Genomic DNA, 26,589 nt, shown 5'->3' on the forward strand with positions numbered 1-26,589 from the left:
TGACAACACACAGAGAACACAGGAACACGCTTCCGGCACTTCAAAATAAAAGCACCGTTTACCTCTAACTGTGTTTCAAAGAGTCCTATTTATGAGGCGGACATGTGCAGTTTACAGTCCAGTGCAGCTTATACACTGCTGAAAAAAATAAAGGTAACACTAAAATAACACATCATAGATCTGAATTAATGAAATATTCTCATTAAACACTTTTGTCCTTACATAGTTGAATGTGCTGGTAACAAAATCACACAAAAATGATCAAAGGAAATCAAATGTATTAACCCATGGAGGTCTGGGTTTGGAGTCACGCTCAAAATTGGAGTGGAAAAACACACCACCTGTTGTCTATTCCATCTGCTCAACAGATGTCAACCTGTGTTGCTTCCTAAGTGGACAGTTTGAATAATTGCGCAGCAGTTTTGACAGAGTGTGAATTGAGTGTTTTTTTCTGAGCAGTGTATATATTTATATACTAGAAATCGGAACTATTTTGGTGCTTTCCTGACTACACTTCACGAACAGATCACAACTGGCTGCTGACTCTCTCAACTTTAACTCGGATAGGTACAGGTCCCTTGAAATAAACTAGTGTGATAGCTGCTAGCAAGTCAAGCTAATTGGCTAACTGCTGAAGTTCAAAGCGGTTGCCTGTGTCACGCACAAAGCGAAAAGATACCGGCCCTGGAAATACGGATTCAAAATCAGAAATAGTAACAATCTGGCAGTCGGAGAGGCTTCTCCTACCTTCCTCACCTCCTGGCCCAGAAAATACACTTGAGAGCAAAATTTGATATTATTATGCATCTTGAAGAAAGAGATGCACGAATGCAGAGAGAAATTAAGTATTTGCAATTGCAAACAAAGCAAGATTTAAAGTGTCTGCAAACAGAGATTCAATATGCACACATGCAGAACGACAGCCTCATCGATATGATCATGGGGGTCCGTGAAGATGTCAGAAACCTTATGGAAGAAAATAGAGCACTGAGCAAGGATACCAAGGCACTAAGAGAGGAAATGGAGGAGATGCAAGATGTAAACGCTGCCTTGTGTGCTGCTCTTAAGGAGAATTCTCTCCTTTTACAGTATGCCTCTCACAGCCAACGGCAGAGAGACTAGCTTTAACCTTTGGTAGTCGTCCGAGGCGTTGTGTGTTGTGGCACACTGCGTGTGAGTGTGTGGTGAAGGTATAGTCTCTAACCAGCTAGTAGCTAGCCAGTAATGTAGCTTGATCAGCGTAACAATGTCAATAATAATGTTGCTGCAGCGTGGTTAATAGGGACGTCACATTATATGCAAACGGTGTGCTGTTGGTGCTTTTTGCATTTTTTTTTCAGAAGGCTTCAGGCGGATTATGTGTTTCCCACAACATACATTCTCAGCTCCGTCCTTATGTTTTTCTTATATCTTTAGAATGCACAGCTATGAGAAAGACATTTGTGTCCGTGTCTGACATAAGGACTGTGGATGATGGGCAAAATTCCCAAAAAAGTGCAGTTTTCCTTTAACCCTTCCCCTTAAACCCCTTATTTTGACAGAAGTGACCACAAACGTAAACTTACTAAAGTTTTTATTGACGTCATGATCAAAAAAGTGTGTCTATATCATCACATAACACCATTTACTGTACATCACAACGACAGCACTAAAAACAAAGAGAAAGAAGAAGCATGGGATCTTGAACACATGTACAAAAAGCACACTTCACAGCAAAGGGTATCAACAGTTCTCAAATAGAAATCCAAAATAGTTAATAGAACACAGTTAAGTACAAGAATAGCACATCTGATAAAGATTTCCTCATGATCCACAACAATTGCAGTATCAGAGATTGTTCTTTGCCGTCAGTCAGTATTTTTTTGATGGTCATGAAGTACAGTACAAAATGTTGTCGTATGGTGAATTTGAGAAAGGATGTCACCGAGTGAAGTGTGGGCGGGGACTCATATGTGGAATAAATCTCTCTTTAGAAGAGTAATTTATAAAAATAGTTCAAAGATGGAAGAATAGATGGCCTATATTAGATGTTAGTCGAGTGTTATGCAGTGTGTGCTAATCCCCTGGCAAAAAATAACACAGTATTCATGTGGATGCGATTCTCTTATTTGTGTTTCTCGTCATTTGTGTTGTTTGATGAGTCGACATAAGCGCCTGTCTTGTGATTAGTGACAGGGAAAGACCCGATAGCAAGAACAGGCTCAGCTCATTTTACAGCCAAAGCGTAACACCGCAGTTAGTGTTGAAAAGGCACAAGAAACCATGTACAGCTATATGTCGTCCACTACTGGCTTGAAATTAAAGTGCTGCGATATTTCTTTACATTCACATATGTGACCCAGTGACACAATATTATACGGTACACAGCAGAGTGTGACATGCCTTTGCCCTGCTTGTGTCCAGTCGTTTAGTGTGGATACTTCGACCTCCGTGTGCTTGCAGCTCCGCAGAGCCAATACTGTCCAAGAACAAAAGTCAACATGTAATAAATACATAAATAACAAAATAAATAGCCTTTCACATGCATGTTATTTTGAATTTAGGAAGTGTGTAAGAAGTAGTCATGCTTCAGGAAGTGTTTTTTTTTTTTACCTTGCGTTATTGTGGTGACACATAAAATGGAGCCAAGTCATAAACGGTACAAATATACAATTATTAGTTACAGGAAAAGAATGTTAAACATCTCTAGCTAGCACGTAAAGGAACAGTGGTTCGTTAGAGTGCCGGTACACTCCAAAATGTTTTCATGTATTTCATTTTAAAAGCTGATTACTCTTTGTGCTTGAAGTCTTTCACAGAGTATCCATCCTGCACCTACACACACACACACACACGCACACACAGAGAGAGAACTTGAGGCCCACAAAGCATTTTGGGATATGCAGGATTTCCAAGGTGTTTTGGAGATCTCAGAACAGCCCTGGGGATACGTGAACAGCCCTTGATGAGACAACACAGAGAATTTGGCCACTGAAGCTCACTCAGACTGCTGTCTTATTCACAGGCTAACTTGCTGTCAAAGCTGGACAGGGCTATGGCGAAGGCTTGAAGGGCACACATTGGGTAGTTATAGTCCATGGTGAAGACGTCCTCTGCCACACGGCCAAACTGCATCACAATGTAGTCGGCTGCATAAAGGTATGACACAAATAAAATGAATAAAGGACATGCTTTGTTGATCATTTCCAGTTATGGATGGCAGAAGTGCTGTCACTCTCAACAACACAACTGCATTTAACACCGGCCAGTCTGCAGCCAAAGCAGCCCGACACTCCATAGCTGCTCATTATGAGGGATGTACAATGTTTCACCCCCTCACATTTCAGCAACCATTTTATGATATCTTATCAGGGACAATAAAAACAGTCACTGTACAGCTTGTAAAGCAGTATTGATTTACTATCCCCTGACAATAAGTCAACACACAGCCATCAATGACGAAATACATAACTGGCAACACAAGTGAGAACGTCTCAGAGTGAACAAACTGTGAATACTTAGTGTGAGCACCAGTGTTATCTAGCACTGTCTTAATCCTCTGGGGCATAGAATACACCAGAGCTGCACAGGTTATGATGACATGATGACATCACGGCGCTGGTGAATGTTAAACACCCCGCGCTCTTTAAACTTGAGGATGCCCCACATGTGCTCAATTAGGTTCAGCTGTGGAGGAGACATACTTGGCCGCTCCATTTCATTTTTTGATCGTTTGATCATTGTTTTGTCCCATGAGAAGGTAAAATAATAAAAATGGTTGCTGAAATGTGAGGGATGTACTCACTGATGTGCAGTCAGGGCCAGCAAAGCCTTCTCTGCTGGCCTAAACACTATCAGAAGCACTGACCTATATTTACAACTTAAATTCCAGTATTTCGTCAATGAAATTCTATTAATTTACAGTCTATTTTTTCATTTAGTAGTGTGTTTCTTGGCTGCACTGCTTCCAGTAGTGTATGTGTATGCCAGGGGTCACCAACGTGGTGCCCGCGGGCACCAGGTAGCCCCCCACGACCACATGAGGTGCCCGCAAGCCTGCTTTTCATTCAGGTTTTCAGTTAATAATGAAAGAACAGTAGAAAGAAATGCATTCTGAAATACAAAATGTGAGTTGTGGACACCAGCATTTTGTTAATGTTCTGGTAAAACAAGCATATTCGCTTTGTTTGGGTTTAAAATAAGCTCTGAAAATAAATGTTACAAAAATGAGTAGCTCTTGGCCGTTTTCATTTTGTAAAAGTAGCTCTCACAAGGAAAAACGTTGGTGACCCCTGGTGTATGCATATGTAAGATTTTCTTGTCCAGTCAGATTTCAGCTTCCATGTGTTTCCATGTAATGTAATCTGCGGCCTGTGTGTGGAGGTGCCACGGCCTTCAGAATCAAGAGTGCTGGCCCACGTCACTTAAACACTATTATCGGTGGGGCTGTTTCTTTAACTGATCTGATTTCAGATTCCCCTCACAGGGCCAGCTGGCCTACAATAACTTTAGCATTTTTCTGTCCTGGTTGGTTGATCAGAGCAAAAGTGTTTGACAAGACAAGGGGAAATTGATATCTCATCATGTTTTGTGTAAAAGTTTTGTTTTTGTCATGTTTTTACATAAATATTTATTCTGAACTGCAAAGTTACAAGCACCGCCGATCATCGGTGACAATGTATTCAAAAAGAAAGGGTTTAGTGGGTGTTTTTTGCTTTATTAATAATGTATCGTGTTAGTTTTTTGTGGGTAAGTGGCTGCATGGTGCACTCGGTATTTGAAACCCAGTCAGGGTGAAAAGCAGCATAGGACAGTATTTGTCCATCCATCCATCCATTTTCTATACCGCTTCATCCTCATTAGGGTCGCGGGGGCATGCTGGAGCCTATCCCAGCTGACTTCGGGCGACAGGCGGGGTACACCCTGGACTGGTCGACAGTATTTGTTATTAGTGTTATTATTACTATCATTATTATTATTATTATTTATTATATTTTATTAAACAATACTGGCCCTTCGCCCGAGTCAGCTGGGATAGGCTCCAGCATGCCCCCGCGACCCTAATGAGGAAGAAGCGGTATAGAAAATGGATGGATGGATGGAATATTGGCCCTCACAGTGTCTGCCAAAAAAAAATCTTGCAGGTTAAGTACAGACTGAAGACCCGGTTACCAAATGCACCGCCCCCCACTGGGTGTACTCACTTTTTTGATATACAGTACTGTATGGTCTCTTGTATGCTTCAGGCAACTATTAAGGTTACTACAGAGGTATATCAAACTCACGGTCGTTGTCGTGAATGATTTGGAAATTCTTGACAGAGGCCTGAGTGACTCTGCCATGGAAGTTGAGCACATATGATTGTGTATCATCGTTCCACACTGGAGTTTTGTTGTGAAGTTCAATCACACTCTCTGTGTTCTTGTTCTGCCACCTCGCCAACAATGACTCATGGTCCTACAATACAATGAAACAACAGGAGTAGAGCTACAGCATCACTTAAAAGGCAGACATCAAATGTAATGCTAATGGACATTTTTGAATTGATCAGCACATGTGGGTATTGAGGAACATACATTTCGTGGGCGAATTGACACTCTCTCATGGTCCATATTCATTCCAGGAATGATGACGCTCATTTTACGAGGTCCTTTAAATCCTAAGACATTGGTTTCCTGGGTTGAAAATAGGAGAAACATTAATGGAATCATTTGTATTCCTAAAATATCAGTATGAAGTAAGAATATTCTAAACCTCATACAATAATTTTTCTCTTTTTTTTAGAAGTTCAGCGTGAGTGGAGGTGTATGCTTTACTGAACACCAATTCTTGAAATTTGTCACATAAAAAATGTAGGCTAATTTAAATGTATCATACATAAGTCAGCAATGCATATAGTCAGTATAGCACTAGATCCATGATGCAGAAAGATCTCACATAGCAAATGGCTGCAAGCTCTTGGCGCATATTGCTGTCTTCAAGGCTGGTGGTGGTCTTCATAGGGTTCAGACCACTGTCATATACAGTAAACTTGGTCCCCATGAGGTTTGACCTGCAATGAAGGAGAAATGAGCATATTCCAGTTTTACACCGTACATTTAACAGAATATTGATCATGAAGTGGCGGTGTGCGGTCGGGGGCCAGCAAGGTCTTCTCTGTTTGCCTAAACACAATCAGAAACACTGATCTATCATAGTTTGGGGTTTTTTTGTGCAAAAATAATTACAAATGAAAAATGAATGGACAACTGAGCATTTAACATCAACTTTATCTAGTTTTGTTGGGGAAAAAAAAAACATAATACCATCAGTTCCATAATAACACAATAAAAGTACATTATTCTGCTGCAACCACAATTTGCAAAAATGTAAAAAAATATATCAAACTAAATATCAATGTTCTAGAATCGCTAAACATGTACACTGTTGTTTAATATAGAAAATTGTTTAATTGTTGGAACCAGAAATTAGTGTTATGGATGTAAAATGAGACAGGCAGAAACACAGATTGTCACCAGGTTGATAGACGGTTATGCGGGAACCGGAGTACATGTGTGTGCGCCGCAGCCGATGATGCAGCCACTCCCGTCACATTTACCTCTGAAATGATGACAGTCTTCTCTTTAAGCCATAAAATTTGGAGGTCTTGCACCCTTGTCTCGATACGGTCCATCTCCTTTCCCTTTTGTGCGGTCAATGTGTATCTCTCTACAACTTTTGTATGAACAATTGTCCTAAAATGGCGCCCTTGGCCCACGTGCAAGTATCGTAAGAGTCCGTCTTCGGCACGTGATCCAAGATAGCGCAGTAAATAAACGCCATACCAGTGGGCAAACATAAGCCAAAAATGTTGAATGTTAACTGAAAAACATGCTAACCAGGCCAAGCTTTAACTGGGGTACCACTGTTATCAAACCATATTTTTAGTATAGTCATTTTTTTTATCAGCTCTTGCGTGCTATGTCTAAACACTACTATACTCACTACTAACTCTTCATTCTTGTCACTTACTAGTCTTTATTCCTATGTGAGTACATTGCCAACACTCACCCATTACCCATCTACGTTCTATTCTATTTGTCAATGCTACTTGTATGTCCAATCACTACCACACTTATTAATTACTCTTCTTTTCTATGAGTTCATTGTCATTACTCACCCATTATCAAACTATGTTTTGTTATGTCTATTTCATATTATTCATTAGGATTGTCAAACCAAGTACTTACGGTGACAAGAAATTTGACTACTTTTGAAACTTGACTTCAATTTTTTGTACTATTTATCACATTATCTCATCTGTGTGAGTTGTAATACGTGATGTATTCCAAAGTAACTTGTATGCATGTTCAAATAAATTCAACCATTACCAGTAGCTGTAATTTGTTTTGTGTTTTTCAAAATATTTGCTTTTATTTATGCTTATAAATAAATAAACCAACTTTTCATTTGACTGGAAAACAGTATTTTTTTTTTATTTTGTAATTGTGTGTTTTTAATGTCCATGAAGTTCCCTTCATCAGTTCCATATATACAGTATATATATACAGTACTGTATATCATGATGTACCATAGCTGTTTCTACCCAGTATCTTTTCACATAATCACTGTATAATGTCATGATTATCAAATTAACATTAATATTTACATTAGTAATATTAATACTGATCTACTCCGTGATTCCCACCATTAGTAATGAAAAATAAATTACCACAAATTAATTCAATTAATACAAATAATTTACCACAGTGAATTCCGAGTAATTTAAGCTTCACAACTGTAGAAGACGCTTTGGAGTGAAAAATGTAATTGTTCCTTACTGCTGATTTTACGCTTAACGGCCACATATATTTCATCAGGATCTGACACATGTCACACTCGGGCCCGAAAAATTTCCTTTCAGGGTTTCCGCCTCATTCAATGCTCCTTCGACCATCAATAGTTGATAAATGTTCACATTCCATGTAGAGTATATGCCACTGCAAGTTTGGCACACTATACTATATTCATCATCATAATGATGACATTGAACATGATGCCATGAAGTGCTTAATTCAAAGCATTTCGATTTTATGGTTACAAAGAGCATTGTATTACCGCACAGACTGCTGGGATGCACTGTTTGTTGCCATGACTGATGCTTTGAAGTCAAGAATCTTGAAACTCAAATAGACGTCTACTCTAAACCTAATCAACGTGGATCAGCATGATTGCGACTAGTATCATGCAAAACCTACAAAAGTACCTCAAATTGTCTGGACAACATCCAATGGCTTTGTAAACAGCACATCACTTCCTAGAGCGGTAAGTCTATAATATGACGATACACCGTGCAAGGGCACACACTAGTGCAAGGCAGTCCTGTGACAATGAGCATCATCATCAAATGAAATGTCATAATAATGAGTATAAGAAGGAAGGGAATGACACTCTTGTCATCACATCACTTTTGGGGGCGGGGCCAACTTCTTTGTCATCACTGCATTTACAAAACCTTCTTTCAGTTCCAGTTGTTTATTTGTTTTGGCTGAAATTTCTAACATTTTGCTGTCAGTTGATTTTGCAGAACACTATGGGCTTTTTACATTTTTACGTAAACATTGGTATTGATGCATATTCTTTAGATATGACGTATTATTAGTGATATGTTCTCAAATGTGTCAAGAGACAGCTTCGTGAGAATGGATTACTAACTTAATTATTCATTGTCTGACTATTTTTAGCCAAATGGATGGACAAGGAGACGGAGACCACAATGGCCCAAATCGTAAGTACCTGATAGTGGATATGTCGGTGTTGTTGGTGTGTTGTTTTCCAGCAGCTATTCAGATAAATCTGATTTGTATTTCCAAATGGTGTACCCTGCATTGAAAAGTTTTCATTGTCCTGTAGGTCATCATATTCACATTCCAACTGAAGATCACCCACCAAATGGAGACAATAATGACATGGAATTTATCTTCCTCTTGCATTTTATCATAAATCATCACATGAGAGTCTTCAGACAAAATCAAATTGGTTTCATCAATGAAAACATTGTGAATGTCAACATTGTGAACCACGCTGACAACCTGAACAATATTGCTGAAAATGATGAACTGGACAGCGATGTTGAAGCTGATGTCGACATGGAAGTTGATGAGGTGATGGAGGACGAGGAGGGGGAAGAGGATGAACCTCAGCCTGGACCATCAAGTAGCAGAACGAGAGAAGTTCGTGGTGGACAGGAGGACGAAGAAACAAGAAACAGGAAACATTCCAGGTGGTGGCACGAGTTTGACAACACTTCTGACAGCAGCGTGGACCTGGATAATGAAGAAGAACCTCTACTTGGTAGAGCCGAGGAAAGGTCAAGAGATGGTTCAGAAGATATTTCACTGCAATGTGGTCACGATCTTGCTGAAAACAATAGTGATCTGGCTGAGGAAGGAGCCACGAGGAACTGTTTGCCTGAACCTTCAGAAACGATCTCAACAGATGCGGGTGGACAACAATGTGAGTCAAGAGGGAACAAGTCTTTCCACTGGTGGTATGGAGTTGAAGCTAACAGCTCTGACAGTGGCACTGACTTAGATGTTGTTGAAGAGAACCCGAAAATTAAGTCAAGCGATGATGTTGATACAGGAGAGGAAAAGGGAGAGAAAGATTTCAAATGGCAGGACAACATTCCAGGAATGTGTAATTGTGGGCCCACACAGAGCACTAGTGACACTGTTGTGGCTGAGGAGGGACAAGCTTCTACGGACGGTGAAGGTTGCAGCGCACAAGAGGCAGAAGAACATCCAGCACCAGGGCCATCCAGGATGAGGTGAGGCCAAACCCCAATTTGTCAGAAGGGTTTGATGAGAGCAGCTCTGATAGAGGCACTGACTGGTGACATAGACATGGACATGGACAAGGATGGGTCTTAGAAAAGGTCAAGGGTTTCAGAAGATGAAAAATCGAAATGACTTTTTTAAGAGGTCATCTTGCTCCTAACTCTAGCAAGATCGGCATGGCCGGAGGCGCTTCCAGGGAGGGTGAAGGTTTGGATGAGCTGCAGGCGATGGATGACCTGCTGCCTCCAAAGACGTTGGCAGAAAATAATGGCTAAGGAGGACAGACAGAAAGGTTTCACAACAAAAGGAAGGTCCACTATTGTATTACAGCTGCAACTTTACTCCAAAGGATTGTGTTTGAAAAATCAGACCTCATGGAACTCAGCTTGGCCTTTCAGTGGGTACCACAAGGTGGCCCTGTTCAGTCTGGGACTCTTACTTAGACATTTAAGATTTTTTTAAAAGATGTCAGAGCATGTGGAGCTCTGTTCAGACTTTTTTTCCAAGTGAAGGCTTGTGGGGCCATGCCTGAAAATTGTGTTCAGTTCTTGGCCTTTAATCATTGTATTTATCAGAGATACGGTCATTTGGATTCATACTGCAATACTTGTGATTATTTTCGTACACAGTTGCAGTTATCTAATCAATACAGTGTGGTTTTGTGATCTCATGATCTGTAATCTAAGCCAGTGGTTTTGGAGGCACTGCTCCCCAACTGTATGAAGAAGTATTTTAAACCTGCTATCTTAAGCTACGTGTTACAGGCAAAACTGATCTGTACTTTGTGCAGTGAAAGAGGAGACTGTATGAGGAGAACAGAAAATGTATTATTTTGGTGTCAGTACTCATTGTGGTCTGTTAAAAAATTCACTGGCTTGAAATTTCACAAGTGCCTTGCTTTGAGCTTTTTGAGTTTTTTTAATTGTTGCTCAAACTTTTAATATAAGAAAAAATGTGTCAAATACAATAAAACAATATACAAATAATATACAGTCAAACCTGTCTTAGCGGTCACCTGTATAGAGCGACCACCTGCCTATAGCGGCCACTGAAAAAAATCCCCCGCAGAAAATTTACGTGTTGTAGACCCTGTGTATAGCAGTCACCTGTCTAATGTGGCCACCCATTTTGTATCCCTTGGTCAATATTTGACCGCATATAGCAGCCAAAATACCGACTCAAGCAGAAGCTTCATGCACAAAAAAGTAGCGTTTTTTAATCAATGAAGCCGTCGTGTGTAGACTTTAATTACTGAGTCCTAGCTCAGTCACAATCACTCACAAGATCCACACAAACTGTCAGTTGTTCGACATAAAAAAAAAGCTGTCTTCTTTGGAGCTTGTTGCAAACAATGACACCGTTTATTTCCTGGTGTGAGACAATGTGCACTGGTCAATACTTTAATGCTGCTTGTTGTGGGGAAGGAGAGACTCACGTCGCCGATGCACTTTAATCGCTTTATTAACAGCGGAGAACATTGCAGGACTTTACATCCACGCCAACATCCACACACTTCCCAACTCTCTCGACACTCAACAGCGAGCACTCAGCCTAGCTCTCCTGCTCGTGATGTCGCACTTCCCGTCACTTCTCGTCACTTCCCGATGAACTAAAGCTGTAATGGCACTCTGCCGTATACATAGTAGCACAGCTTTGTTCTGTGGGTGGTGTAGAATAACAAGCCTAGTTGTTCTTTACAACTTTTATCCGCAGTTCCACAGTGCCATCTACTGGTCCACATGTAACAGTATAATTATATGTATCTGCAAACACAACAAGCTTCTAATCACAGACATGTTAATAAGTGCGCACACAAATTCAAAATGGCCGCCAACCTGTCTATAACGGCCACCTGCCTATAACGGCCACTTTTGCCATTTCCCTTTAGTGGCCGCTATAGACAGGTTTGACTGTATAATTACAATGAAATATAATGATGATAATTTTTTCAAAATTGAAAAAGTCCCAAGTTGTCTAAGGTTCAAATTAGAATACTTCAGTTAGCGTTCGCCCCACAGTTAGTGTGTTTTTCGGTTCACGTTGAAAATTTACAGCATAATTTTTGCGTCCATTTTCTGGTGAGTGCACAATATTGCGCACCTTGTCATGTTATTAATACACTGCGTGACTCCAACTATGTTCTTAATGTATTTTTAATGACAAAACATCCTCATTGCCACTACATGGAAACAGGAACCAGAAGTAAGCTGCGTCACCTATCTATGATACGGATTTAGAACTGCTTTATGCATGTAAAACTATAATTGCAAAACTATAAAATGTGTTTTCTGTTAACATTTTTGGCTTTCTGGAATGGATTAAGTGTATTTACATTATTTATCATGGGAAAAATGCATTCCATTAGCATCCGGTTCGGTTCCACTGTACAGTAATTACATGAGCGCCCTATGGAGGGTTAACTTGTAGCTAGTTAACTCCACAATGCATGCAGATATTATCACAAAAAACTGCATGGCCACCTTTGATGTGTAATTTATACAAATAATTTTGTATAAAGAATTAAGATTAAAGCCACTAAAGTGTTGAGACCATTATTTGTCATCGGAAAAGCAATGAGAGATAGAAATTGTATATAACTGTTGACATGTTTTTTGTCAACTGAACGCTAAAGACTAATGATTTCAAATATTTGGCATTCTGAAGCTATTTAAGGACTTTCTCTACCAGAAAAACTCAAGGGTTGGTCCTCTACTGAATACGTATGTACGGTACATGGCTTTAATACATTTCTATGTATTACATATACACTATATGATGTCATAGCACTTCCACTGACATCATAGAGTCCATGTGAACAGATTGAACGTCGGCAAAGCACACTTTCATTAATGTTTACGTCAATCAGCCAGGGGTTATTTTGAGGTTTGTAGACTAGGATATAAACGCACAAGACTTACCTCAATTTACCAATGAAGCTCTCTCCACCTCGGGACAAATCAGTGGGATCAATGGAGATGAGGTAATTTGATGTTTTACTCTTTTTTCGCTTCCTGCCTGCTAACAAGAACACCTGTAGAAAAATAAACCAATAAATACAGCGATGTTTCAAGCAGTCAGTGAAAATGAAACCAAAAACCTCTATGTCTATGCGATACACCCTCGGAAGGAATTTGACCCACAATTTGGGAAAAATAGAACTAAAACGTAAACTGACTGTTGTCTAGCTTCTTCTTTGCCTTACATGACAGACAATATGCTAAACTGTTATCTAAACATGACCTGTACAATATAAAAATGTGTTATTAATAATTAGTCATTAAAATGAAATGTAATTATTGCCTTCCTTTTTTGTAAAGGTGTGGACTCAAGTCACACGACTTGGATTTGAGTCGGACTCAAGTAAGTCACAATATCATCAAAGACTTGCAACTCAAAGTGGATTTTGACATCAAAGACTCTGGGACCCGACTGGGACTTTTGTCTGAAGACTTAGAAATACTTGAGATTTTCAGTGAATGTGTCCCCATTAAAAGTATTCAACCATCGTGATCGTCATTTCCAGCAAGACAACATATTTCCCTTTGAATCTGTCTCATTGAATGCATGTATTAACATCCAATCAGGTTTAAGAACAAACAATACATGTGTGGGTTACGTACACATCTGTGCACTGACGAAGTCCTGAATGCTTGGCCTAAGAGAACACTATTCGATGATTACCCCATTAAAAAAGCACAATTCATATAGTAGGTGTTCCAAATGTTTCCTTACCTTCTTGCCATCCTCTCTTTCCAGGTGAAGATAGTAAGTAGGATACATGCCTCTGTCCATGCCTTTCTTGTCCCTGGTGATCCTGCACTTCACTCTTACCCCCTGTGGTGCAGGTCGCAATGAAAACTCTTCAAGGTCGTCCACATCAATGGCAGGTTCAGTGACAGGTGGAGATGGCGCTGATGCAACCTCCTGTAGCAAAAAAGAACATCTTCATCTTAAGATGTTGGACTGTGTTGAACTCATTCAATACCAAAAACGTAGTTCTGTTTTATTTTCTGTTTTGTTTTTTTTTTTGCGCGAGAGGTTAAAGGAGATGCTGATGCAACTCCTCACCAATGGATTAGGTTTGAAAGCAATTTTAATGCCATAAAAACGGCCACTAGGTGACAGAAGAGCTCAGCAGGGATCGTGAGATCATGAGAGGAAGGAGAAAAACACAACAGTAAGAAGCCCTCGCATAAAGGCAGCCGCTACATTGCGTACCACACAAAAAAAGTTACGCATTGTAGGGACATTTTAAGGCACGCACACGCAAGGATGCATGTGCACACACATGCTCACACATAGTTCAGTTGCAGCTCACATAGTTCAGTTGTGATTACTAAAGAAAGGAAAAAGGTAGAAAAATAACTTTTTTTCTGATGTATGATGGGAGTCTAATCTTTTTTTGGTAGGTTCCATGTTTAGCCATGGCCATAGAACCCAATATTCTGTGTGCCTTGAAAGATCAGTCAAAATCGTCTAAAATGGCCAGCACTGGAGTGGTTGTCTTTTGAAAAATGCCTGGGATTGAATGAGTTAGAGTGTTAATTGGTGTGTTTTTAAGTTATCCCTGGTTTAATTTTTACGTGGTTTGTTTTTAAAGGTCGGTACGACAATTTAATGAGATTTCCACAAAATCTTGTGACTCTCTCAAATCACAACTTTAGGAAGTCCATGAATGGTAACTTGCCAGGGCCCAAGTGGTAACCCACGACAACTGCGCAGTACCGTTTCTTGCTTTTTCTTGAATATGGCAGCCAGAAAGTGTTTTTTCGGATGTAAGAATTGTGTATCTGAACTGCAGTATGGCACAATAGGGATATTTTTTTCTGGCCTTTGACCCCTGACCAATCGCAACAGTACAGACGTGGTCGAGGGAGGAAGTTGCCGAATCTGAGTCACCCAAGAGAAGAATAATGCAGATTTACCATGCAAGCAACCTTGAAATATAGGGAGTATTTTAGTAAACTAATATTATAGTATATACTGTTGTTCCCCACTGCGATCCAGTATCATACAGAGACACTGATCTTCTAGCTCAGCTTTCAATCTGTATAGCATTGCATAATTTCATCATAGTTATGTTTTTGAGAACATTTGTGTAATTCTAGCCTGACCCTTCATCCGAGTCCAGGTAGGCACAGGCCTATCACAAGCCGTTAGGCTGTGGATACGTGGTAGAGAAACAGAATGGAGCGTTTTGCATATATATTTCTGTATGGAGCATTTTAGGTTAATCATCATCATCAATGCTTCAGTTGTGTTTAGCCAGCTGATGAGACGTCATGTCTTTTAAACCCTGATGGAAATCAAGCATTTGAAACCACAGGTACATCTTAAGAAGAGGGTTACTTTCTAATCTCAGAATAACTCATTGTACCTTGCATGACTTTTTGCTGGTGGCAGAGCCTGGTCTTGTGTTGTTGTTGAGCTGTGAGGAAGTGGAACTAATTTCATCTTCATCATCTTCTTCGTCAAAATTCATACTGCTGGATATGCCTTTACAGACAGACAGATGATAAGGAAGTGTTACTGGACCTGTTAAATAATTACATATACATTCCCAATCAAAATTTTGAGACCACGGAATGAGACAGAAACACTTTTTGAGTAAGCAATTTATTGCAAACAACTATTAAATTGAAATGGGCTATTCAACAGCTGATCAAAAGTTAAGACCGCAGCCTTTAAAAGCCAAAATCTTGGCAAAACTGTTGGATTTACTGTCATTTTCTGTCAAGTATTCACACTGTCATTATCTCTTGATGGGTTATGGAACAAAAAAGTCGAAGTGGTAGACCGCCAAAAGTTTCACCAGGATCCGATCCTCAAGCCAAATGAAGGTTGCCACAAAATTGCCCGTTTGGAATTTGCATGAGAGCACAAAACATGGGGCACTGAAAGGTGGAAGAAAGTTTTTGATGAGAAAAAATGTAACCTTGATGGTCCTGATGGCTTCCAAAGTTGCTGGCATGACAAGGAGATCCCACTTGAGATGTTTTCCACATGGCACAGTGGAGAGGGCGCCATCATGATCTGCGGTGCTTTTTCCTTCACTGGAACAATGGAGCGTTCAGGTTGTGCAGGGGCGTCAAATAGCAGATGGCTATGTGGAGATGTTGCAGCATGGTGCATTCCTTATGACTGAAGGCCCTCGTCTGTGTGGTAATGACTGGGTTTTTCAACAGGACAACGCTGCAGTTCAGTGCTCGAGGAATAACGTCACTCTTTTGGACCATCCTGCGTGTTCCCTTGATCTAAATGCCATTAAGAACATTTGGAGATGGATGGCAAGGGAAGTTTACAAAAATGGGTGTCCAGATATTGGATGCTCTCTGTGAAGCCATCTTCATCACCTTAAGCATCATTCCCACTAGCCTCCTGGAATCAAGCATGCCCAAACAAATTTTTGAGGTGATGAACAAGAATGGCACAGCTGTTTTATTTTGCTTTAGGGAGGTTTGAGGTTTTTTTAGCTATGGTCTTTAAAGTTTTGATCAGCTGATGAACAGCCGATTTTAGTTTCATGGAATTTTATGTCTCACTCCCTTTTCTTTTTGCATTTTGAAGCTTTACTGGTCTTAAGATTTTGATCAGCAGTGTACATCTGATGACCCTACAAAGTTAGGTTAAAACTTATAAGGTGCATGCGCATCATGGCAAGCCACACCTCTCTGTTATGACGGTCATACAGAGGCACGGCTTAATGTCCCCCCAGAGTCTGACGCTCTTTGATAACTTTATTCTGACCTGAACACATAAACAGCAGTGCAATTTCAACACTATACAGTCCCTCGCCACATTTCGCGGCTTCACTTTATCATGGTTTTGCCAAAATAAGAAATTGTGCCGTCTCACGGTTGAATGCAGCCTATTAATAAAAAGAAGTATGCATATTTAAGCAAATGCTATATTGTTAAGCATAAAAATGGCTACATGAACAAATATAAACCATTAAAAAGCGGTATTCAACACCGGTCCATAGATGTCAGTAGGTGAAACAAGCACTGGAACAACAGGCTTTTATTGCAGGTTTGAATTATCTCACAACTCCCGGGGTGCTCCGGGAGTACAGGATTGGTGGTGCGCTGCTACGTGCCACTTGGTCCTTTTACAACCGGAGCAGGAGCCTGGTTCGCATTGCCAGCAGTCAGTCAAGCCTGTTGAACGATGAACGCTGGCCTCCAGCAAGGCTGCCCTTTGTCTCAAATTCTGTTCATAATTTTCATGGACAGCATTTTAGGTGCAGCCAAGGCGTCGAGGGAGTCCAGTTCAGGGGCCTTAGGATCCCGTCTCTGCTATTTGCCGATGATGTGGTCCTAATGGCCTCATCGGGCTGTGACCTTTAGCGTTTACTGGGGCGTTTTGCAGCTGAATGTGAAGCTTCCGGGATGAGACTCAGCAACTCCAAATCCGAGGCCATGGTTCTCAGTCGGAAAAGCCCTACAGGTTGGGAATGAGGCCCTGCCCCAGGTGGAGGAGTTTGAGTATCTTGGGGTCTTGTTCACGAGTGAGGGCAAGTTGGAGCGTGAGGTCAACGGTCGTGGTAAAGATAGAGCTGAGCCGGAAAGCAAAGCTCTTAACTTACCGGTCGATCTATGTTCCCACCCTAGAACGAGATTGCGGATACGAGCGGCTGAAATGAGTTTCCTCCGTAGGGTAGCTGGAGTCACCCTCAGAGATAGGATGAGGAGCTCAGTCATCCGGGAGGGGCTCAGAGTACAGCCGCTGTTCATTCACAAATAGAGGAGCCAGTTAAGGTGGCTCAGGCATCTACTGTAGTCCGGATGCCTCCCGGACGCCTCCGTGGTGAAGTGTCACGGCATGCCCAGCCGGGCAAACCTAGGACATGCTGGAGGGATTATGTCTCACAGATGGCCTGGGAACGCCTTGGTGTCCTGCTAGAAGAACTGGAAGAGGTGGCCGGGGACCGGGAAGTCTGGGCTTCCCTACTGAGACTGCTGCCCCCGCGACCCGGACCCGGATAAGCAGTGGAAAAAGGATGTATGGATGTATGGATATTTCAGACATAGTTGCTAATGGTGATTAATCATGATTCATGCATTTGAAAACGGATTAATCTGATTTACAAATGTAATCATTTGACACCCCTAATTATCACAAATATATTACTTTTCAGGGTGTTGAGGACCTCATAGTTTGACCAATGTGTTTTACATTTGTCTTGTTGGTATCGTTAAATCAAAGAAAAACATTGCACAGAAATAATAGCGATGACTGGATGTAAATTTTTAAGAATCCATTTGAACAGCACCTTTTTTGAGCATAGTCACTCTCAGGTCCTGTTTGCTCTGTGACTGAGTGCAGCTCATGACAGGCTCGCCATCTCCCTCTTCTGATGAAGGGTGACCTACTGTTAAGATTTGGATCTGACCATCCTCCGACTGGCAGGCCAGGCTGTCCATCCCTGCTGAGCCACAAACAACAAATAGCATCTCAAGGCTGTATAACATGGTAAAGCCTCACTATGAGGACACTGTATTATTGAAATGAATTTTATTTAACTATGACATTTAAGTGTGTTTAGACACACTGATGTCCACACAACATTGAATCAAGCTACAATGGGAATGGAAGATTAACATTAGCAGTTTTTATTTCTGGCATTTTATCCTATCTATTAGTCTATTAATAATGTAGTGCAGTTAAAGCAGAATTTGTTCACTGAATAAATGTTATTGGACAGAGGAACTTGGCTTTGGTGAAGTTACTGGACATTGTATTCAAGTTTGCACTTGTTGCACGGCTGTAAGAGCATGCTTTTGTGTTCAACCGAGTGCTCACGGCTTGAGTTTGTCATGCTAAGACCTGCTTTTTAGACAAGGCCTTACAGCTTTGTGTGCTGCTTGGAGGATGCTAGAATCGGAAGAAATAAAACGCCACATAATTATTTTCATTTCTTTTTTGCTCTGTTGACATTTAATGTTGGCACACATCACAACACACTGTTATGTGTTAGTCTTTGTTGATTCTTTGTTGAATTTGATTGCTGGCTACTCCCGTATTGCTATATTTACAGAGATCATACAGCTATCAATGTACTGCTTACACAATCCAAACACACCACAGTGTACCAAACTATACCAGTGGTGGAAACGTTGTACATTTTCCTGAGGATGAAAAATGAGGCGTCTATTTGAGGTGAGGATGCCATTGTTGAAGTGGACAACACACCTGGTGATTAACTGAGACACAGGGTATGAGAGTGTTGGTCACTACTGACAGATGCAATGTGACAATGTGTAAACTTTGAACCCTGCGGCTTATACATGTACAGCGGTGCAGCTAATTTATAACCACGTTCTAATCTGGCGATTTCCTATACTTCAAAACTTCTACTAATCGTTTAAACTTTGCCTCTCGCGAGTCAGTGAGGAAATGGTAGCTCTTTCTTTGGCAGGAGCCAATCACGAGCTACAGTATAAGAAAACACATGATGGCTGCCATGCTGAGCTCTGCATGGCAGCCAATGAACTGCTCTGCTGGGACGAAATGCATTATGGGATGAAGTTAAGATATATATATATATATATATATATTTTTTTATTTTAAACTTGTATTGGTACTTGTATATTTCTTAGGTATACCTTTTGAGTGTTAAGTCGCTGTGTGGTGATTTTAGTCTTCTAAAATGACACCGTGAGTCAGACTGTTATATTGAGTAATGACCTCCTGCGATTTCCATTTCCATTTCCACAAGCTTGTCGTGAGTTTTCTCATAGCTCATGATTGGCTCCCATCAGATAAAGAGCTGCCCGGTCCTCAATATATCATAGACATGTGCGGCTTGTAGTCCGGGTGTGGCTTATAAATGTACAGGTCTGTGCATATTATACACCGGAAATTACAGTAACTGCGTTTTATTTCAATAAATACTTGAAAAGCTTGCAATCGTCTTATCTCTGACTGGACTTTGCACCATGTTGGGAGTTTCCACTGTGCGTTATATATCACTTTTCCTGTTTTGTTCGATTTGTTGCGACTTTGGACTTTGGCCCTGTCTGTCAATCCTGGTAGCTTGTGGGTCGTTACTCTTAAATTGTGTCTATGTCCGCACTGTCTGGCTGACCTTTGTGCTTCCCCTTCCTCTCCTTCTTGTCACTGCCTGTTTGCGGAGTGGAGCTGGCGGACGCTCTGCCCTTTTTCACAGAGCGAGGGGGCTGCGAATCTGCTTTCACCTTCACCTCCTCCTGCTTGGCTTCTTGCACTAAACAGAGACGGAAATAGTCAATAACAATCGTCAGACAAGGTGCATGCAAAATGTGTAAGCAATGTACCACTAGACTCTACACTCGACACTTGCACACAGATTCTATACAAGATACAAAAAGGGAATCAGTGCAAACTGTACCAACAATGAAGTGGCTGAAAATGTCAAATATAATTAGTGTAATTTAGTAGAGTACAGTTGTCCCTCGCCACGCCGTGGTTTGAATTTCACGGCTTCACTATGGCGGTTTTTCAAAAATCTAATAAATCATGCAATTTTGTGGTTGACTACTATTATCAGTCAAAACATGTTACATATGTTTGGCCTAAATTAAGCATTTTCAAGCAAAAAAAATTGCTAAATGAACTAATATAGAAATATAAGGCATTCAAAAAGGATTTCCTTCCAAGATGCTGACCTAGTATTCTACACCGGTCACTAGGTGTCAGTAATGTTACTGTAATGTTCGGTGAGACACACAATCACCAGTCTTGATCGCCGGAACAACAGACTTTTATTGCATCTCACAACAGGCACAATAATCCCTAATAAAAATTCCTAATAAAAACACGGGAAACTGTTGCAGCCATAACCCACAGCAAGATGAACTCAGCTCTGAACCCCTGACGTCACTTCCTGTCCACCACTTTGCTCCCCTAGGCAACACATATATGTCATGTCTAATAATGTTAAAAACTATTGAGAAGGTCATAAACAGGTGCTAACCACAAAAATAATCAATTTATACATAAGGAATCCTACTTCGCGGAAATGTACTCATCATAGTTGGGTCTGGAACCAATTAACTGCGATAAACAAGGGATTACTGTGATACAAATTGAAATTAAGACCATCCAAATAAAGGAAAAACATAAGAAAATTTTAATGGATGTCAGAAAATTCAACTGACTTTTCTTGAAGTAGATCTTCTTCTTTTCCTTTCGGCTTCTTTTTCTTGAAGTAGATAAGGTTATTATTTCCTTTTCCCCCCGAATATGAACTTCTGTGTGACATTTTGCCAACGAATTTTCTCCTAGCTTGACTGAGAGAGTTTCAGCTCCCGAACCTCAGCTCAGAGGCCCTCAGAGGTAAAGATTAGAGTCGTCCTGTGATTTCTGTGTGTCAACACCCAGTTTCTGCACAGAAGCTAAGACATTTGCAGCTCAGTGGTGACTCCAATGTGGACCATAAACACTGATGCATTGCAAGTACAGACTTATTTTAAGTGAAATAGTTGGTAGCTGTAGTTGTACCCTTGCCGCATGTATCTACACTGATTTGCAACATGTACTGTACAGTGTTGGTCCTAGAAAATGTACAAAAAGTTACCGTTTAGTCCAGTGTACATTCATGTAGATTGTGCCTTGATAGACTCCTCCACTGCAGTTATTTCCAACAGCGTGAGGGAATAAGGTCCTATACTAACCATGGTAGATGGTACTGCTGTTACTGCTGAGGTAGGATTCCACCAACGGAGCCTGCTCCTCACTCTGTTTGGTACGGCGGGTGCGAGATCGTCCATCCACATTGGACTGGACCATCAGAGGTTCCTGACGTTTCTTCTTCTGCTTCTGCTCAAGGAGCACTCGCTGTGCAAAGTGGACACATTCAGAAATATGGTAACACATTTATAGATGAAGGCTGCATTTTGATGCAACATTTTCAAATGAAACTGGGGTTTATCCTGCAAAGAACACATTGCTATAACGCCTTTCACATAAGGTTGGTCATTCATCTGGACTTGTACGTGCGTCTTCTTCCATCCAGAGTTCATCAAATATTGAAAGCTTCTATTCATGGAGATTTCAGTGTGCAGAGCATAAGAGTGCTCCACGCATGCCGCCTTTGTCAGGTTAGCTACATGGCTTCGATTTCTTGCAAGGCTGAAGTGTGACTTTTCATGATACAATGCATCATTATACAAATCTTGGATATTCTTTATCACTGAGTCAATCGACCCATGCCACTTGCATGTCATGCATTATTTAACATTTAAGGTCCTTAAAATGTGTTTGAATAGAATTATAGAAGTTTAAAAAAAGAATAGAATTATAGAACTTTCAGAAATACAGGAGAGTTGCTCGCATTGCTCAGCCTGCAGAATACACAGCCTACCTTAAATATATTCATACTGTAAATGCATACATGTTTAATGCATGTATGTGATTATTATTGCTATGTTGTTCTTACTGTTGCAAAGTCGCATAGGAGCGATTGCAAGGTAAAAAAAAAAATATCTGTGATTACATCTTTAAGAACAAATGGATGATGTTGCAAGAGAAGATCGTCTTCACATCCATTGAACACGTGCCTAGTTTAATGGGCTCCACAAAGAGATGTATCCCAAATGCTGTCAGATATCAGGAATTATTTTAGCAATATATTCCATACTGTGATTGCAGTTGGCAGTGGTGCACTGCATCCAACTGAGAGCTGTTTGATATTTTGCCCATCTCCCAAGTAGCTAAACTGTACATACGGTATCTCGGTGCATATAAATTAATCCTAGCCAAAAAGTGGTGTTACTAAATGTGTCAAACGAATCTTGTGTATTAAAATGTGTGTTAACCAATGACCGTGATCATACAGTTTGGCTATGGGCTCGTTGAGAGTATAATAGTGATCTACACTTATAAAGCACTTTGATCTGTCAGTGGAACGCCACAGAGACCAGCTGACCTTTTGTGGCCCCCGGGAGGTGGTGTCAGGATAAAAGAGCCCAGTTCTAGCTGATGCTGTTAGTAATATGTTCCTCTGTTGTGTTAAGACTTACCTGTCGATCAAGCTTCTGCTGTCGCAGGTTGGTGCCCTCATCATCTAAAGTGCTGCAAAGAGAAGGAATGTTATAATACTGGGACAAAAGTTTGAAAGGAGTGTGTGAAAATCGTTTATGTTCTTTTTGAATCTTTGTTATTGTGTGCAGATATTACAATTGAAAATGTGCATTTGAAATTTTTCATTTTTAATATTTGACTATTGACTTTTTGGCTCTCAAGGCTTTGATAGGTCAAATTCATTCTATTTTCAATTAATTTAACTATTCTATACGTGCAGCGAATCCACTACATTACACTGCTTTGGCTCATTACCCAGGTCAGGTCACCATGGAAATTGATGCTGCTCCTCAATACGTTTAGTTCAAAGGGTGATGTCCAACCCAGTCTAACTGCTGACCAATCAGATGAATTAATTATGAAAATCATGGTAATTAAAGCACATTTGCTGTATATGTTTACTTTTATATAAATAATCTCAACCGAAAAAAAACAACCACCTTCCGGGCCCTTTGGCATCACTCAGGCAAACTTGACGTAACACTCCCTGTATTCAGTAAGTCCGGCCATCAAAAAGGCATGCCAGTACCCCACATGCACAGTTAAGCCACTCATTTAGCCCACACCTTTCAATCAGAAAACTCTCTGAGTAATAAATTGATTGGCTGCGGAAGGAAATACCCAGTGTTGCCAACTTGGCAACTTTGTCGCTAAATCTGGCAACAGTCCAAATCAACATTTTCTCAAAAGCAACTAGCGACGAATCTAGCGACTTTTTCTGGCGTCGTTGGAGAGTTCTCTGGTGTTTGGGGACTTAAAAGTGAAAGCACCTATTGTCCTGCAGTTTCTGTTCTCACTGAGCAATTGGGGTCAGGGTTAGGGTTGGGTTGTCAGCTTCCGTGACACACAGAGCATAATGGAGCTCTACGCATCCATGAATCACGCATGCGCGAGGTGCGATGCCGCCGGGGTGGATCTTGCCCTGTTTTACAGAGCAGGATCTAAAACGTAAATGTTTCTTAATCTTCATTAAATTACTACTCATTACACTCAAGCCCCATTCGGACTCGCTCACCTTTTTGCCTAGATGTGTGATGGAAGAACGTTGTGTGATAAATGAAACAGGCCTAACTGTAAGATAAAAGGTGGAGGTTGGAGGCGAGTCTGGATGTAATAATAACACTCTCTACACTTTGAGATGCTCTGGTCGAGATAAAACATTAAAAATATATTATTTGATGAAGTTATGGCCAATTTTAAATTAGCAAACCAAGAATCAAGTTTTGTTAGTTCTAAATGTAATTAAGATGGTTTTACCCACTTTATTGTCTCTTACGAGGTTTTGCTTTTGTCCTACAGCATCTTTTACAATACCAAATGCAAATAATATGCAATATTAGCAGATGACGTCATCTAGCGACTTATAGTCACCACGTTCGTCATTGTTTTGTTACCGCTTGTTGTCGCCTGTCAGTCACAGAGGTGCGTGGCAAAATTGAACACAATAAATTGTTATGTGTTTATTTTATGTACAGTTCAGGTTAGATTTGATTTTGTTGCGCCGCAAGGATTGGCTGAACACTCAGAACACAAGGTCAGTGTGCAATTGCGCAAGCGCGCAGCTTAGAGGGAACGTTGGTCACATACAATCATGTTGGAAAGAGTGGAGCGTGTGGATGTTTGCAAGATAGGCTAGCCCCTTTCACACTGCACCTAAAAGCCATCGTTTTCCATCTTCTGCGCATATTGCTGTGTGAACAGACACACCATGTCAACCCAATATTTCCAACTTAATGCCTACGTGAAAGGGTGTAAGGAAGGGGTGAGACTTTTGACGCCTGAGACTCACTTCTCCTGCCCAATTGCCATTGTCCATCAAGTATTTACTGTACGGTATATGTCAAACCAGATGTTGGCTCGGACGTCATCAAGCATGTTGTTATCAGATGGTGAGGAGCCGATTCCAGGTGTGAATGTGCATACAATTACGGAAATATCCGGCCTCACTAATGCACAGACCAATGTGTGATCTTCTGTTACGGGTCTGATGCGGTAGTTTGCAGGATCTTTGTGAAAAAGGACGCTTGTGGCGGCCCGGGCGTTCATAGCGACGCCGCTTTTTGATCCTTCGACTTCGGCTCTTCCTATCATTGTGAAGCAGAATTCACCAGGCGTTGGCTTGTTCACCCACTAATATGGAACATGAGCTGGGTTTAGGCCGTCGTGAGACAGGTTAGTTGCAGCATCTTAGTGAAAGAGGCTGCGACTAATTTGGTACAGGTTGTGTAGCAAATGGTTATACTCTTAGCATGTTAATTTCCATCTGTTTGTAACATATACAGTCTACAAACGTGCTTGCGTATCTGCAGGAATGGGTCGCCACAGCACCAGTGTTGTTGTCATGCTTTTTATTTGAATCCATATGACAATATTGAAGTAACTGCAGGGAACACATGGACAGCGTCTGTCAGGAGTTTCCATTTGTCATATGGTGTGAACATTGTGATTCCCATTGAGTCATATTGACTAATGTCTCGCTGATATTGCGAGCATCTGCTGTTCCTGTGACTTGCAGTGGAAAGTATGATTACCAATCATGGAGGACTCACTGCAGCAATGACTAGCTTAACACTCGAGTGGCTGCACAATGTATATCTGATTTCCTGTTGTTAAATGCATTTTGTGAGTTTGCCTCCCAGAGCAGACTGTTCTTCCAAACACAACTGGGTAATATCCCAGTCTCCACAAACACCACTATTGACTTAAATCTTATCTGATTCGATGGCGCTCTGTACACTGACATAATGTCATTGGTCCAAGCAAATGTTTAAAGGTCAGCGCAGCACAAGCAATGAGGATAAAATGAGATTCTGAATGATTTCGGCAAGATGGCTGCAACAATAATATTTACATTTGAAGTATAAACCAATGAATAACTATCTTAAAATGTAATAGTTCATATAAGAATTAAAGTGTATCAAATCAGGAAAATGTTACTTCAGCACTATCTTATGTTCAAAGAGGAAGAAGAAGATGATGATGTTGATGAAGATTAAGAAGCAATGTTAACCGCACCTGCACAAAATCTGTGCATATGCAAATAAATGAAATAGTACAAAAAATAAATAAAACATGATGTGCAGTGGAGCATTTTAACCTTCCATTTTTTATTCTGTCGCAAAAGTGTCAATGTGTGAGATGTCGTTTTCAATTGATTTGTTTGTTAGTGAGCAGGCTGAAGCAGAATCTGCATGACCAATTTGCATGAAACGATATGGGGGGCTGGCTTGTGCCGTGGCCAAGAAACCATTAAGTTTTGGTAAGGATCCAAGTACTGTATACCACAGTTGAAGTAGTTGTCCACTTGCACCAGGGCTAAGTGGAGCAGGGACTAACCAGATCCAACAGATGGAGCTGCACCAACAAAGCTGGAGTGCAACAGTATGGCCTTTCACTGTGTTATTATTCGAAAAAGGCAGACAGATACGATTGTTCAGCTTTGGGGAAGAAGATCTGTGCTCTACTGTATGCTATGCTAAATTTAATATTCTTATTTTGTATTTTTCTTATCTTCTTGTACTCTTATCGCAACTGTGGCAAGGCTATTTTCAATCCCCTTTCTGCTTAATATAGCGATAATGCGGACAGGTGGTTTGTCGAGAGTGCTAAACATTTATATTCCAATCATGCAGATGGCAGGCTGAGATGTTAAAAGTGACAGTGGATTGTCAAGCAGGGACTAGCGAGTCGGCCTGCACTGCTGTAGTCCTGACGATCGGGACCCACACAG

At 40.8% G+C, this 26,589-nt stretch overlaps 1 protein-coding gene across 3 annotated transcripts in view; it reads right to left on the reverse strand.

Annotated features, from left to right (window-relative positions):
- Positions 1–1,584: 1,584 nt before the first annotated feature.
- Positions 1,585–26,589, reverse strand: part of tub (TUB bipartite transcription factor) — a 53,924-nt gene continuing 28,919 nt past the window's right edge. For 2 of the 3 annotated variants that reach the window (XM_054769620.1, XM_054769622.1), the window contains exons 2-12: positions 22,799–22,850; positions 21,452–21,614; positions 19,885–20,022; positions 18,070–18,225; positions 15,175–15,293; positions 13,530–13,721; positions 12,716–12,828; positions 5,917–6,031; positions 5,556–5,654; positions 5,265–5,436; positions 1,585–3,128 (exon numbers count right to left, since the gene is read on the reverse strand). In XM_054769620.1, coding sequence (XP_054625595.1) covers positions 2,995–3,128; positions 5,265–5,436; positions 5,556–5,654; positions 5,917–6,031; positions 12,716–12,828; positions 13,530–13,721; positions 15,175–15,293; positions 18,070–18,225; positions 19,885–20,022; positions 21,452–21,614; positions 22,799–22,850 — 1,453 coding nt within the window. In that variant the 3' untranslated portion in view covers positions 1,585–2,994. The remainder of the gene's footprint in view (positions 3,129–5,264; positions 5,437–5,555; positions 5,655–5,916; positions 6,032–12,715; positions 12,829–13,529; positions 13,722–15,174; positions 15,294–18,069; positions 18,226–19,884; positions 20,023–21,451; positions 21,615–22,798; positions 22,851–26,589) is intronic. The other variant, XM_054769621.1, reaches the window with a different exon arrangement.

The sequence above is a fragment of the Dunckerocampus dactyliophorus genome, chromosome 3 (assembly GCF_027744805.1).
Source record: "Dunckerocampus dactyliophorus isolate RoL2022-P2 chromosome 3, RoL_Ddac_1.1, whole genome shotgun sequence".
Taxonomy (NCBI): Eukaryota; Metazoa; Chordata; class Actinopteri; order Syngnathiformes; family Syngnathidae; genus Dunckerocampus; species Dunckerocampus dactyliophorus.